At 40.2% G+C, this 14,838-nt stretch overlaps 1 protein-coding gene across 3 annotated transcripts; it reads left to right on the top strand.

The window, feature by feature from the left end:
• Positions 1-397: 397 nt before the first annotated feature.
• Positions 398-14,142, top strand: os9 (OS9 endoplasmic reticulum lectin). Of its 3 annotated transcripts, none has more exons than XM_010881637.3 (15): positions 399-600; positions 1,065-1,247; positions 5,660-5,723; positions 6,215-6,291; positions 7,248-7,346; positions 7,859-8,060; positions 8,200-8,337; positions 9,009-9,088; positions 9,165-9,219; positions 9,315-9,406; positions 9,495-9,710; positions 9,963-10,170; positions 10,868-11,035; positions 12,362-12,471; positions 12,669-14,142. In XM_010881637.3, exons 1-15 carry the CDS (start codon positions 451-453, stop codon positions 12,807-12,809), a joined length of 1,983 nt encoding a protein of 660 aa, XP_010879939.1. In that variant the 5' UTR covers positions 399-450; the 3' UTR covers positions 12,810-14,142. The 3 variants fall into 3 exon arrangements, with proteins under 3 accessions (XP_010879940.1, XP_010879939.1, XP_010879938.1); XM_010881636.3 differs by having other exon boundaries at positions 8,994-9,088; XM_010881638.3 differs by lacking the exon at positions 10,868-11,035 and having other exon boundaries at positions 398-600; positions 8,994-9,088.
• Positions 14,143-14,838: the final 696 nt, after the last annotated feature.

The following is a 14,838-nucleotide window of genomic DNA, read 5'->3' as shown; positions in this document are numbered from 1 at the left end:
ATTTAGGAATTATTAGGCATTTTTCGGACTTTTCCTGGATTTAGGTTAATAGTGCATTTATTATCAAGGCATTTCGTGAATATGGGTTAGCCGTACTTCTGCTGGATGTAATGATTGCAACGTACTTAAAGATATCATTACGTGTAATCTGAATTTGATTACATGACATTGCCTTAGATTTTTAAAAGGGAGTAACTTGATATTACCACATGACATTCCATGCCATGATCCAATCGAGGAAACGTTCAATAGGCGGGATTCAGAAAATTATCCAATAGAATAACGAAGTTGCTTTGATTGACATGTAGAATAACTTATGGTGGGGTTGTTCATGTCCATGTTGTCCAATCATCATTAACCATGTCAGACGTTCAATTTCTTTGGACCAAATAAACACTTAGGAGATCTGACAGATTCAGCAACCAGTATCTTTAATGTAGCTTAGCTGTTATGGCTGCTTACTTGGTTAGGTGGTTAAGAGGATTGTACGTTTTCTTTTTGACATGTCTGCTATCCGTCTCGACCTTCTTAAATCTGGAAGAACTAAACGAGATGAAATATGGAATCCAGATTCTTCCGGATCCTGTCATTATGGGACAGGTGAGGCTTTTAATAAATAACTTGTTTTCTGGCTAGCGCAATAACAGTTAGCCTGTAGCATAATCGTTACTACATGAACTACCGCGTTAGCATAGTCTCATCTGTTCTGCACATTCTGCATGCTACCGATTAAGTAAGATGTTGTAACGTGAACTAGCTAGATAATTAACTAACTAACTAGATTATTGTTGTGAACGTTTGCGAGTTTAGTTGGCTAGCTACAGTATTTTTTATCGATCAGAACACGTAATATCAAAAGTGAATTGACAGCTGTCAGATCATACAGCCTGCTTTCCTAACGTCGTTAGCTATTATTACCCATTCAGCAACATTATGTTCAAAGGGTTCCTTTGAACAAATACGTATTTTTATTTACCGTGTGGAGTACAAGTGGTAAGAGTAACTGACTATTACGGTTCGTTTTTATCTAACCAAGGTTATACGTTATCTCTCCCACCCTGCAGGCTAACACAGAGGAAGTAATGCTTGTGTCAAGCAAATACAAGCAAATGTACGAATGTCGCCTTCCAGCCCAGGCAGTGAGGTTTCACCAGGACCCATCCTCTGAGTCTGATTCTGAAGGCTACACAGGACCAGGCATCCCAGACCTGCTCAAGCCCATGCACACTGCCCCCTGCCTAGTTAAGGTCAGACACAAACAAACAAACCCAAAGCTAGAGTAGCAATTTTCATACAAAAAAAACCTTGTGCGGTCCAAACTGTCAGGTTTTTAATGTCTTTGTGGGGAATTTTGATCCTTACCCTGTACATCATTTACATTTTATAGCCCTTAGTTGACACGTATCCAGAGCGACTTACAGGAGTAAATAGAGTAATGGTGTTGTTCAAGGACAGAACAAACTATTTTATGTTGCCAAATTGCAATTCAATTTAGACGCCTTTCTTTTTCTGATCAGATTGTTGTAGCTGCTGGATTGTCCGCCATACAAACACTAACATTTATTATATGATGTGTTATGAATGTACCAGGACCTGGTGTACAAAGACAATGATATGACATACATACAGGGAAGTTCGACTTGAAGTTTTATAGGTAGAATTTATTTGGGTAGCTGCTGTTTCCAAATCATTGCAATGCACCACATTGTAGAATAATACTGAAGACATCAGAACTATGAAATAACATGTAGAATAATGTAGTAACCAAAACAAGTGTTTAAAAGATACAAATACATTTCATATTGAAGATTCTTCTTAGTAGTCTCCTATTGCCTTGATGAGAGTTTTGCACATTCTTTTGATTCTCTCAACCAGATTCATGAGGTAGTCACCTGGAATGCATTTCAATTAACAGGTGATCCTTGATTAAAGTTAATTTGTGGAATTTCTTAATCTGTTTGAGCTAATCATTTATATTATGAAAAGCTAGGGTTGGAATACAGAAGACCATCATTATGTCTGTACTGTAGTAGTCCATATCATGTAAAGAACAGCTTGAATAAAGACAAATAAACAACAGTCCACTTTAAGACATGAAGCATAGTCAATCTGGAAATTTTTAAAGAACTGAAAATTTCTTCAAGTGCAGTTGCAAAAACCATCAAGCGCTATGATGAAACTGGCTCTCATGAGGACCGCCACAGGACAGAAAGACTCCAAATTACCTCTGCTGCCAAGGATTCATTCATGGGAGTTACCACCCTCAGAAATCGGCAATTATCTGCACCAGGTCAAATAAATGCTTCACATTGTCCAAGTAACAGATACATCTCAACATCAACTTTTCAGTGGAGATTGTGTTAATCGGGCCTTTATGATAGACTTCCTGGGAAGAAACCACTACTGAAGGACAACGATAAGAAGAGACTTTCTTGGGGCATGCAACATGAGAAATGGACGTTAGACGGGTGGAATCCAAATTTAAGATTTTTGCTTCCAACTGCCATGTCTGTGAGAAGCAGAGTGGGTGAATGTATGATCTCCACAATGTGGGGTTCCCATTATGAAACATGGTGGAGGAGTTGTGATGGTGTGGGGGTGCTTTGCTGGTGACGCCGTCTGTGATGTATAGAGAATTCAAGGCACGCTCACTCCGCATGGCTACTACAGCATTCTGCAGTGATACGCCATCCCATCTGGTTTGCGCTGAGTTGCACTATCATTTGTTTTTCAACAGGACAATGACCCAAAACACAACTCAAAGGAGAGTGGCCTCCACAATCACCTGACCTCAAGCCATTTGAGATGGTTTTGAATGAGTTGGATCACGGAGAAGGAAAAGCAGCCAACAAGTGATCAGCATTTGTGAAAAATCCTTCAAGGTTGTTGGAAAACCATTCCAGGTGACTACCTCATGAAGCTGGTTGAGCGAATGCCATGATTGTTCAAAGCATTCATCAAGGCAAAGGGTGGCTACTTCGAAGAATCTAAAATTTCAATATATTTTGATTTGTTAAACCCTTTATGGATGTTTTTGCTTACAACATGATTCCATGTGTTATTTCATGTGGATAAAAGTTAAAATGAAGAAACACCATTGAATGAGTAGGTTGGTGTGTCCAAACTTTTGTGTGCGTGCGTGCGCGCGCATATTTCATGTTGTGTTTTATGACAATACATTTTTGTTGGATGCAAGATGTCGTGTTTGGCCATTTTGTATTGAAAAATGGAATAGCACAATAAGCTATTCCTAACTATGAAGTCTGAACTTTGCATTTTCTTGTTTACTTTATGAAGCTGATTTTTTAAGAATTGTTATGGGATTATTTTCTTCTAGTCCAAAAATAACCCTCAATAAGATGTTCACTGCTACTCTTCCTTTATCCTACCATTTGATCGATAGGCTGGTGGTGGTGAGTTGGCTGGATATATGCCTGAGTGACTAAAGCGCTATACATAGTTCCGCAACAGTGTCTGTGCAGGCATGAGCGGACCTCATCCACAGGCAGTTGCTTAGGTGCTTGCCAACATACATGCCCGTTCAACTAATATACACTAGAGCAGGGGTCTCCAAACCATTCCACGGAGGGCCATGTGTCTGCTGGTTTTTGGTTTTTCCTATAAATTGGTTCCCAGTTCACACCTAAGAAACCAGGTGAGGGTAGAAACGAACCAATTAGTAACCTAATTAGTCAATCAAATACAAGGAGAGAGCGAAAACCTGCAGACACTCGGCCCTCCGTGGAATAGTTCGGAGACCCCTGCACTAGAGGGTAGTGTCGTATTTGTTAAGCAAGAATCTACAAAAAAAGAAAAAACGGAAACAGAAAAGTTGTAAACACAGATGATGTGTGCCAAAAAAATTTGTAAGGGAAAGAAATTAGTGAATGTCTTGAGAAGGACAACCAAAGCATGCAAAGCTGTATCAGTTTTATGGCGGATAGCTTTTTGCTGTTTATGTAATTCTGTGTAATACCGAAAATTAACTGCTCACCCAATCAGTGTTTGTTTGACACCCCGCATAACAGAATACGCACAAAGTTGTTAAATATTGGGAGGTCTGCATGAAAGCTCCTCAGTTGGCCTCTGTGAGCTACGATCACCCAAAACCCCTTTTAGCTGCGGCGTTTCACAGACCAAGAAAAACTAACAGTAAATGGTACTTTGCAGTTTTATAACCCTCTGGTAATCAGCGGTACCTTGATTTTGCCAGATGTAGTGCAAGGCATTCTAGCCTCATTGTTATCTGATCAGACCAGATAATATTTTTCCTCATGCTCTCAGGCGGCTTGTCATATGCCTTATACTCAGGAGTGGCTTTCGTCTTGCCAGTCAACCATAAATAACTAATTGATCGATACAGAGTTGGTATTCCTTCTGGCAGGTCTCTTCATAGAAACTCAGAAGCTATGTTACAGTGGCCATTGTGGTCTTAGTCACCACCATGACCAAGGCCTTTCTTGTCCAGTTACTTAGTTTGTCCAGACAGCCAGCTCTATGAAGAGGTTCCAAACTTCTTTTTTTCACAATGATCTATCCTGTATACTGTTTTCCTGGGAACTTTTCAAAGCTTTAGCAATTTTTTTATAACATTCCCCAGATCTATGCCATGACACAATTCTGTCTCTGAGGTCTACTCAGAGTTCCTTGGATATCATGGCTCGGCTTTTCCTCTGACATGCACTGAAAGTATTGGGACCTTACGTAGACAGGTGTGTGCCTTTCTAAATCATGTCCAATCCATTGCATTTGCCATATGGCAAGTCCAATCATGGTATAGAGACATCGCAAAGATGAAAATAGGACACCAATGCACTCAGTTCAGTGTCATAGGACAGGGTCTCAATACTTATGTACATGAGATTTTTCAGGTTTTATTTCAATAAATTTGGCACCCATTTCAAACATTTCTTTCACTTTGTCACCAAGGGGAACTGTGTGGAGATTGAGGATATTTTTTAATTTCTTCAGTTATAAATCTATAATACAACAACATTCAGAGAAATAGAAGGGTTCTGATTACTTTCTGAAGCCACCAGACACTTTCTTATTACATTTGGGCTGCAGTCAAGTCACTTTTTATTTTTGTATTAGTTCTTTTTTTTCACCCCTGTTGTGTTTTACAGGGAATCCCTGTCAAAACAGGATGCTGTTTGATTGCCAACCTCAGTGGTGGTCCATTCCACAAAGGTTTTTCCGTGGCCCCTTGATGTAGCTTGGGGGGATAAGTGTACTGCTTTGTTTACTTGTATGGTGATTTCACAGTCCGAGGCATACCGTAGTCACGGCATAAAAACTGGCGGCTGTGGTGTGTTAACTGTACTTCTGTAAATTGCTGTCTACTTCTCATTTTGACTGCAGAAATTGGGTCCGTTTACACTACGTTACATGACTGGTGACATTTACATGGTGCCATTTACATGACCAGTATTTGCTGTTTTGGTAGTGCTGGTTCTAAGACCACAGTGGGCCCATGTACTATTTAATGAGAGAACTGTTCATTTGGATGTGAACACGCAAAACCTTTTGAGGGTTCTTTTGGTCTGCTTAGTGGAAACACCACCGGCGAGAAGACTTATCATTATTCTGAATTTATAATACTTGTATGGAAAGAATGTTGCCACTTGGATGTCAACCAAGCCATTCTCTATGATTGCAGACTAAAGACTGGTGGACATATGAGTTCTGCTATGGACAACACATTAGACAGTACCATCTTGAAGGTAAGACTTATTTTCAAGAAGGACCAACAGCTGCGTACACACCTCTGTGCTTGGTACCTTCTCTGGTCCTGAAAAACCCCTTGGTAGATGAACTGTCAAATGACACTACCGACAGAATCCAAAATAAATCCTGGCTTCACGTTGATAGCTCCCTTGTGCGTGCACTAACAATGCAAACAAACATTTGGTCCAAGTAAGTTTGGTGGCTGAAAGTGTGGGTGTGTGTGTGGGTGAGGGATGGAGGCTATGTTGAAAAATGTGCTGTGTTTTTTTTTCTGGTATGAATGAAAACACCCACAACATAAAGCTGGCAGTTTTTGTATAATTTCCAATCCATATTGCTAAAAAAACTTGTTATTGTCCAAATACCTATGGATTTCACTGTGTTTTACTCATGTTTACCTGTCTTTCCAGTGCTGCTGAATCAGTTGGTGTAATTCATTATTACTGGTCAAGCCTCTAATGGTTTTCTTTATTTTGTATCTCTACAGACACAGAAATCAAAGGGGATGTTCTCTTTCTGGGGTACTATGAGTCTGAGTTTGACTGGAACAATGAAACAGCCAAGGTGAACTTGCTGTCTGTCGCTAGCAGCCTTTCTGTCTTCTTTCCATAGGATGTCATATGTTTCAAGGTTTATTTGTCAAATGCACCAAACAACACAGTGTCATCCTGCACAATAAACATCTTATGACATGACACAGAGAGTGAAAAGAAGAGTATATAAGTAAAAATATAGCAAGTTAGACAATAATAATAATTAAATAAAGCAACAATATACATAACACTGTAAACTTGCAGCAGTTTAAAAAAAGAGTACTGCAAACTAGCAGCAATCTGGGTAGTATTATTGAACATTTAGATATTACAAATATGGCGGTAATATACATAAGTGTAAGCTAGCAGCAATCTGGGTAGTATTATTGAACATTTAGATATTGCAAATGTGGCGGTAATATACATAAGTGTAAGCTAGCAGCAATTGGTGGAGTTATTGAATATTAAAGATACATATGAGTGCAATAAGCCTATGAATGGTGGCATAGCACACTACAACTATGTAGTGAGTATTTGTAGTGAGAACTTTACACACAGCAAACATATAATGAGGATAAAGCAATAATATACATAACCCTGGTGTGCATTTATAACTCTACTCATACATTACAAAAGCAGGAGTACGTTTTTCACTTGTGCTGTAGGTTAAGTAGGGTTCAAACGAGTGCTTGTTTAAATATGGCATATGACTGGTTCATGTCAATGACATGATTCGAGGAGAGCCTGTTTACAGCAAAAGTGACCCATGGTGAGATTCACCCGCTCTGGTGTTGCAGTACAATGTCCCATCTGTGCTTTGATATACTGTAGGAGCTACGATGCCGAGTGGCAAGAAATCTCTTGCTTTACTGAAATAACGACCCTGCTTTACTGCATCAATACCAAATCTGAATTCCAGTGCCATTGACACACTTCAGCTCTGTTCCTCTCCCTTTACTCCATCACTCTGTCCCACCTGCCGCCTAGGCCTCTAAGCAGCACAGGATGAAGCGCTATCACAGTCAGAGCTATGTCAACGGCTCCAAGTGTGACCTGAACGGGAGTCCTCGGGAGACTGAAGTCAGGGTGAGGGAATGAGTTCTTTTTATGTACCTGAATTACCCAGAACCAACTCTTAGTTGTATTTATGATATTAAATATTTAAATATTTTAACAAATTTGATGTGACTTGTAGGGCAGGGAGTTGTAAGGGAACTCTCGATACGATATTATAGTACTTTCATGGTGAAGATTTTTTCTAGTGTTGTTCTGGTTTCAAGTAAGGAGAAGAGGAAAGTGTAGGAATGCACAATGCTTCCGGCCAGCCATCAGTCGACCTATCATGTTCATGTTGTCATGCTGCATCAAGTGGTTGCCTAGCAAAAGTTACCTCCAGTGTACTGCACAGCTTATTGACCGTATACGGGTAACAAAACCAGCTTGCGTCAATACAATTCCACTGAGGTTTCCCAAAATCTAATTTAATGCTGTCAAAAAGAATAATGCAATACATTTCTCACATTTTCTGCCCCATCCCTGAGGACTACTTGAACTCCATTATAATTTGTGACCTCTGACCTCTGCTCCGTGTCTCCTAGTTTGTGTGTGAAGAGGTCTCGGCGGACTACGTGGCACGTGTGGACGAGCCCCAGTCCTGTCGCTACGTGCTGACGGTCCACACATCCCGCACCTGCCAGCACCCCTTCCTGCGCCCGCCCTCCACCGCCAAGCCCCAGGGCATAGTGTGCCAGCCGGCCCTCAGCGCCCAGCAGTACATGGACTATGTCAAGGCCCAAGTCTGTGAGTCACAAGGGTGTTTGGGTTATATGTATTGTGATATGAAGGCTGGGTGAATACTTGAATTGGTACTTTCCAAAGTGGACATAACCTGAAGGTTAAATGTAACCTGCTTTTTATTCTGTCACTCACTAATTTGTAGCGGACACAAAGCGTAAAGTGGAGCAGATCTCGGAAGAGCTGAAGACTCTGGATGAGATATTAGCTGGTGATGAGGGAACAGATGAGGAATCGGCAAAGCCAGCTTCTGACCAAGACGTCCTGGGGTCAGACACAAAAGGTACAAGGCTGTTTGGTTTACAGTTTTTCTCTGTTTCTAGGATTTCAATGTCAATGTCCTGGAGTTTTGCAAAACAGTAAACACAACTCTACAAATAAAGGTATATCTCAGTTGCATAAAATACAAGCATAAATGATCAGAAGACATCTACCATTATGTTTTAAGTTAATTCTTAAAATGTGGTTCAGTGTGCCTGAGATATTCCCAATTGTAACTTTTTCACCAGTCCTTTTATCATTTTGCATTGGCTTATAGTCTCCTCATACTCATTTTAAACACTCAAAGTATTATCCCCTGACCCTAAACCCCCCTGGACTAATACTATCCCCCACCCTAAACCCCCCTGGACTAATACTATCCCCCACCCTAAACCACCCTGGACTAACTAATACTATTCCCCAACCCTAAACCACCCTGGACTAGTCACAAGGGAAGAGTACGACAGGACAAGTTGTGTTATTGTTTAAATTCAGTCTTGTAATGTAAGAGGCAGGATTCTATAGTGCCCCTTAACTGTATTAAAGTGCTTGGACTAAAATGAGTAAGCAGTTAAGAAAAACAGTGATCATAGTACTTCATTTACTGTGTCATGCTGGTCTGATACTAGACTGCTTGCTTGATCAGTTATCTTGATTCATTCTTGTTGACCCAAATAGTTGTTTCCTCTGAAGAGTCGGAAGATTCTGATTTCTGGGAGGGAGTGAAAAAGCCAGGGGGAGGCACCACAGCTGACGCTGCTTCAGAGAATCAGGTATGAAGTCAGTGATTCTCATTGAACTTATGCTTTAGTTTTCCACAAGATGGCAGCAACAGTGTTGTTTTCACAGGCTGAAGAGGACGTGTATGATAACCAGCTCACAGACGATGAGGTCACGGAGGAAGGTAATGTAATGACCTTTTGCATTTAAAAAAAAAGCATACTTCTGTATCACATTAGAGGCTTTCAGTATCAGGTTGGTGTTTTTTAATCCTCACAGCTTTTGGAGATGAAAAATTCAACTTCAAGATCATCACAGACCCTGCAGACCTGATGAAGTTTGTGCAGCATCTCAAAGAGAGCAACAGAAAGGTTAATGCTGTCTTTAGAGCGTGGTTTGGTTTACTGTTATCTGTAACTGTTGTGTCTCATTTCAGGCTATTTCTGACTTCCTTCTCAGAAAGCACAAAATGAAGCCAAAACCAAAAGAGAGGCACAGAGGAAAGAGGAGAGGCGTACGGGCGAGGATGAGGAGGGTGATGTTGATGATGACGAAGAAGAGCGTCTCCTGCTTCAGGAGTTTGAGGATGAGATCGTTGATCTGTCTGTGCCCTCTGCAAACATCGAGGAGATCAAAGAAGAAATGCAAAAGGAGTTTGACAACATCATAGATGAGGTATTGATTGACCCTGACGATGTTAGACGAGTGCAGGGGGTAAATAGGTCTCTGTAGTAGGTCATGGTTTACAGTTATGTCTCAAGCTATTTACAGTGGTCAATATGGATGTATGGTAGACACAGATCTAAATTACTAGTATTCTTTGTCGAAATTGTACATATTTAGTTTTTCATTTGAAACCCAACCAACTTCTATTTACTGATTGACCGGCGCTGTCTTTATTTGACTTGATGGGTTTGTGTGTTCTAGGCTCATCAGGAACTGGAGACAGAGGGTCTGAAGGGGGAGTTTGACCGCACTCAAGCCACCCAGACCCTGGAGACCACTCTGGATAAGCTGCTGGACCGGCTAGAGGAAAAAGAGACCGGAAACGCAGATGCGGAGCCTCAGACAGAGCATGGACAAAGGGCCAATGACCCAGCCAGGGGAAGCCCAAGCCTGGCCCCACGACAGCCAGGTAACTGGGCTTTCTGGCTGGTGGTCCACTTATTCTTATTCTCAGTCTGTGTGATCATAGATAATACATCTACTGTCACTTAAAATTATTGGCACCCTTTGTAGGGGGGGAAAACATCTAAATCTCCTGGCTATTGAAACTGATGACGCTGTTGACGTTGACCAGGGCCACAGGAGCCAGTGTTGTTATTGTTGCTAAGGATGAGTTCTGGAATAGTGAGAAAGGGGTCCCAGTTTGTAAGAATACAAGAAAGCACAGAATTTTAATTATTTACTGTTTTTCTTTTTGCTCATCATTATCAAGTGTACCAATAATTTGTGGTGACTGTACCATCTGTGTATATTAATTTCTATGTAAATGTCTGTCATAATTTCTTGTCCCATATCATGTTCAGTACTGTTGGAGATTCACCATTCAAAGCTTAGGCGAGACTAAAACACATTTAGGCTTACTGGCGTTTTGAAAGTCCTGAAGAAAAATGATATCATAGAATAGCTTCTTCCTGTAGTTTGACAATGTTGTTATTGACCTTTAAAGGTATGACATTGTTGAAAAACCGGCATTAAATTTCCAGTGAATTGATGATTCTGTGAGCGACCCTACACCCTTTCCTGGCTTTATCTCCAACATCCAGCTGCCCTACATATTTACTGGGAGGTGACCTCTGTTGTTTGTCCCTCTTGTCTCGTCATCCCAGACCAAGCGGCTGACAACCATGTTAAGATCAGAGTTACTAAGTATAAGACTGGTGGCAGCCCCGATGGGGAGGTCAAAGTTCAGGAGATGGGCGAAGGCGACCCCCAATGGCAGCACATTAAGGACGTGGTTAAAGAACAGCTAGAGAAGGCGGGACTGAAGGCCGAAGGTAGGAAGGGGAGTGCCCAAAAACACACGGCCTGTCTCTCTCTTTTTCGCTTGGTATTTGTAGCATATGATCATATCACTCTCTTTAAATCTAATTTGGGCTGTTTGGTTCAGATTCCAAAGATAGAAGGGCTTCACTGGCAAACTGGCTACCCACCCTATAGGCCCCTATAAAATCTGTAATTTCTGGCCTGACAGTGTAAAAAAAAAGTGATAATTTTATTCTGGTTTCCACTATCAAAGTCAAGCTTGAGGCATGTTCAAATTCAGATACATTTTTAATTAATTTGGGTGTTGTTGTTGTTGTGGGCACAGAGCAAGAAGAGTCTGTTTAAGAGTTTCTTTATGACATACATGATGGTTATGCAAAACAAATACACACAGGTTAGATGAAGATAGTTATATTCTTTTGCCAGGTATGCAGACAACTACAAAATACTGTTTTCTTTAGCATTGTGTATTCAAATGTATTAATGGCTGCACAAAGTGGTGAACGTGCATACTGCAAACACCAATTAGAAAGTTGCAGGATCTACGAATCACTGATGCATTCTGTTAATCTTTTATGGGCAAACTGAATGCATTTAATTGGTTCCCTACAACAATGCTGAGTTTATGAACCCTTTAGCATTTTCTAAAGGGTTCACAAGAGTTCACAAATGTTTTCTGAGCACTAAGTTTGGATTAATATTGAGTTCCAATTTAATGTCTGTATTCTGTGATTACATATAAGTTTTCTGGGTGGCGGATTTCATAGAGGCCTCACGCGATCTGTTATGTAAAATGATCATCTTCAAATACTTTTTTAGAGAGTTGCAATGTCGTTTAAACATGTAATCCAAGGAAGCTTCCTGGTGTGTTTGTGATACTAACAATTCAATATAGGCTAATGTAGCTGAGACCAGACTAAGCATCAAATAAGAGGTGTACATGTCAGTGACATTGTCTCATCCATTTTCATTTAATTTTTTATGTGCTTTACATACGTGCAGTGTATTCAACAACTGTTTACTGTGCGTGGTCTTGTGGTAGCCGTCCAAGTTCAGGCACAGTTGCACATTTCCACCATCCATGCTGATATATGTTTGGTGTCTATTATCAGTGTAAGTGTGAGGTTAGATCAGCAGTTGCCAAAATGTATTTGCCCGTGTCCCCATATTCATAGCACATGTTTTTGTGAAGAAAAGTTTTTAACTGGATCAGTCTCACATTATTATTGACACATTTCTTCATTGACCATGCTCTTTTCCCTCATTTAGGCTGGTCATACACTATACATCTTTAAAAGAGTTGATAGTACTGTAACATTGCAAGATATTTTTTCCAGGTAAAATAGAGGTGAAGATTTTAACCCGAAGGACAGCTGAGGAGGCTGGGGACCAGTGGCTGACTGAAGAAGATACCAAGTCCTTCAGAGAGCTGCTCATCAACCTACTGGTCAGTGCATACATGACAAATATCAACCATGAATTACAATACAGGTGGATTGCGTGTTCGAGAATAATTGTCTGGAAACAGGCTTGAAAGATGAGAATCTGCTCCCTTTCCTTCAATTTTCAAAACTAAGATGAGCAATTGAAGACATTCTGGAAAAACTAAATGTATTAGTAATTGCGTTTTTTATCCCTGTATAGACGGGTGGAACAGAAGAGGTCTACAAAGAGCAAAAGAGACAGCAGGAGTTGGAAAACAACTACAGATTTGTATGGGGAGAGAGACAGGAAGAGGCCCAGTCCACCAATACTGCCCCAGACTCAGACGATGTGGAGTTATGAGCTCTGTAGAGACATATCCTGACATTGTGGGAACCAAGCACCTGTGAAGGCAAGGAGACAGGAATTGTCTCTCTGGCCTGCAAGGAATCTGAACTCATTGCCAAGTTTCTGCCGCCTACTGCTAAAACCAGTGTTCACAAACATCTGTTACCACACTCAGAAATGTAATGTGTCCCTATTAGGCACTATTTTATACCTGGCACAAACCAATCTAAATGTTTTAGTTGTGGTAGTGTAATAGTATCAGGTTTTCTTCTCTATCTTTTTTACTGAGAGGCCAATGTGTTTGCTGAAAATGCATTGTTTCGGTTGGGATAAGAGGCAGATTTGGACCTATGAAAATGTCTGTGGCTTTGACTGAATATGAGGTTTGACTTTGCATTTCTACAGAACTGTTTTGCCCTCTACTTGTGTAACCACACAGCACGGCTTATTACTATTCCTCTGTATTTGTCTATTGTTCTATGCTGTGATGGATGAATTGACCTGGTAGTTGCACTTATCTTCACAAAACTGGATGAATGCACTGTGTTTGCAAAAGGAGTGTTCTGTTTATCATACTGTTCAGACATTCTACAACGCTTAAAAATATTTCCGGTTCCTAATCCTACAGGACCTCGTGTTGTTGTTGTTTTAGAGATTCAAGCACAGTTTGAATGATCAGAGCCAGTGTGATTTAGTGAAGCTTTTAAAATGAATTAAATCAACATGCTAATTTGGTCATTTTGGAATTTAAATGGTTGTTTAATTAATTGTACTCCATTGGCATTTTCTTTAGCACTTTAAATGTTGAGAAAGTTCTGGAAACGCAGAATTAATACATTATACATTTAGTCAATTTCTTGGTTTGAAGATTTCTGATATACATTTTGGTTTAATTGCCATGTGATTTGGAACCAAATAATACTATAATTTTTATTTAGAATGGATCTAAAACATCGATTGGAGGGCTCCCAGGAAAATTACTAAGTTGTAATGTTGTCAAATTACAAAAAAACAGGTTCTAAGGAACCCACCGAGATTTTTATTTTGCTCATAGGTTTCTGTCAAAGGGCTTTGTGTACATTTTGTGAATAATTGCAGCTCCTTAAAATCTGTAAATAGCTTTGTTTAAACGTGAGGGAATAATTTTGATATTAAGTTAAGACCATTTATAAGCACACTTCTTTATGGGTTGAGGAGTGTTATTGGGTGATGTCAAACAAATACATTTTGTTACATTGTAAATTATTTTACACAAGATGGACACCCATACACTCACTTTGAGCTGCCTTGTAAATTCTTTGTATACTCATACCTTGCTAATTTAAAATAAAGACCATTAGAAAATGCATGGGTAGGATGCTTTAGTTTTCATTTATATATTGAGGAAATCCCTTAGTGGTTTGAAGTTGCAAGCAATAGTTCTGCAGTGCTTATACAGTGGGGAGTATTTGATACACTGCTGATTTTGCAGGTTTTCCTACTTACAAAGCATGTAGAGGTCTATAATTTTTATTATAGGTACACTTCAATTGTGAGAGACGGAATCTAAAACAAAAATCCAGAACATTGTATGATTTTTAAATAATTAATTTGCATTTTATTGCATGACAAGTATTTGATCAACTACCAAGAATTCCGGCTCTCACAGACCTGTTAGTTTTTCTTAAAGAAGCCCACCTGTTCTCCACTCATTACCTGTATTAACTGCACCTGTTTGAACTCGTTACCTGTATAAAAGACACCTGTCCACACACTCAATCAAACAGACTCCAACCTCTCCACAATGGCCAAGACCAGAGAGCTATCAGGGATAAAATTGCAGACCGGCACAAGGCTGGATGGGCTACAGGACAATAGGCAAGCAGCTTGGTGAGAAGGCAACAACTGTTGGCGCAATTATTAGAAAATGGAAGAAGTTCAAGATGACAGTCAATCTCCCTCGGTCTGGGGCTCCATGCAAGATCACACCTCGTGGGGAATCAATGATCATGAGGAAGGTGAGGGATCACCCCAGAACTACACGGCAGGACCTGGTCAATGATCT

Source organism: Esox lucius, chromosome 17 (assembly GCF_011004845.1).
Source record: "Esox lucius isolate fEsoLuc1 chromosome 17, fEsoLuc1.pri, whole genome shotgun sequence".
In the NCBI taxonomy this organism is placed as follows: Eukaryota; Metazoa; Chordata; class Actinopteri; order Esociformes; family Esocidae; genus Esox; species Esox lucius.
This window is presented reverse-complemented; position numbering and strand designations above follow the sequence as displayed.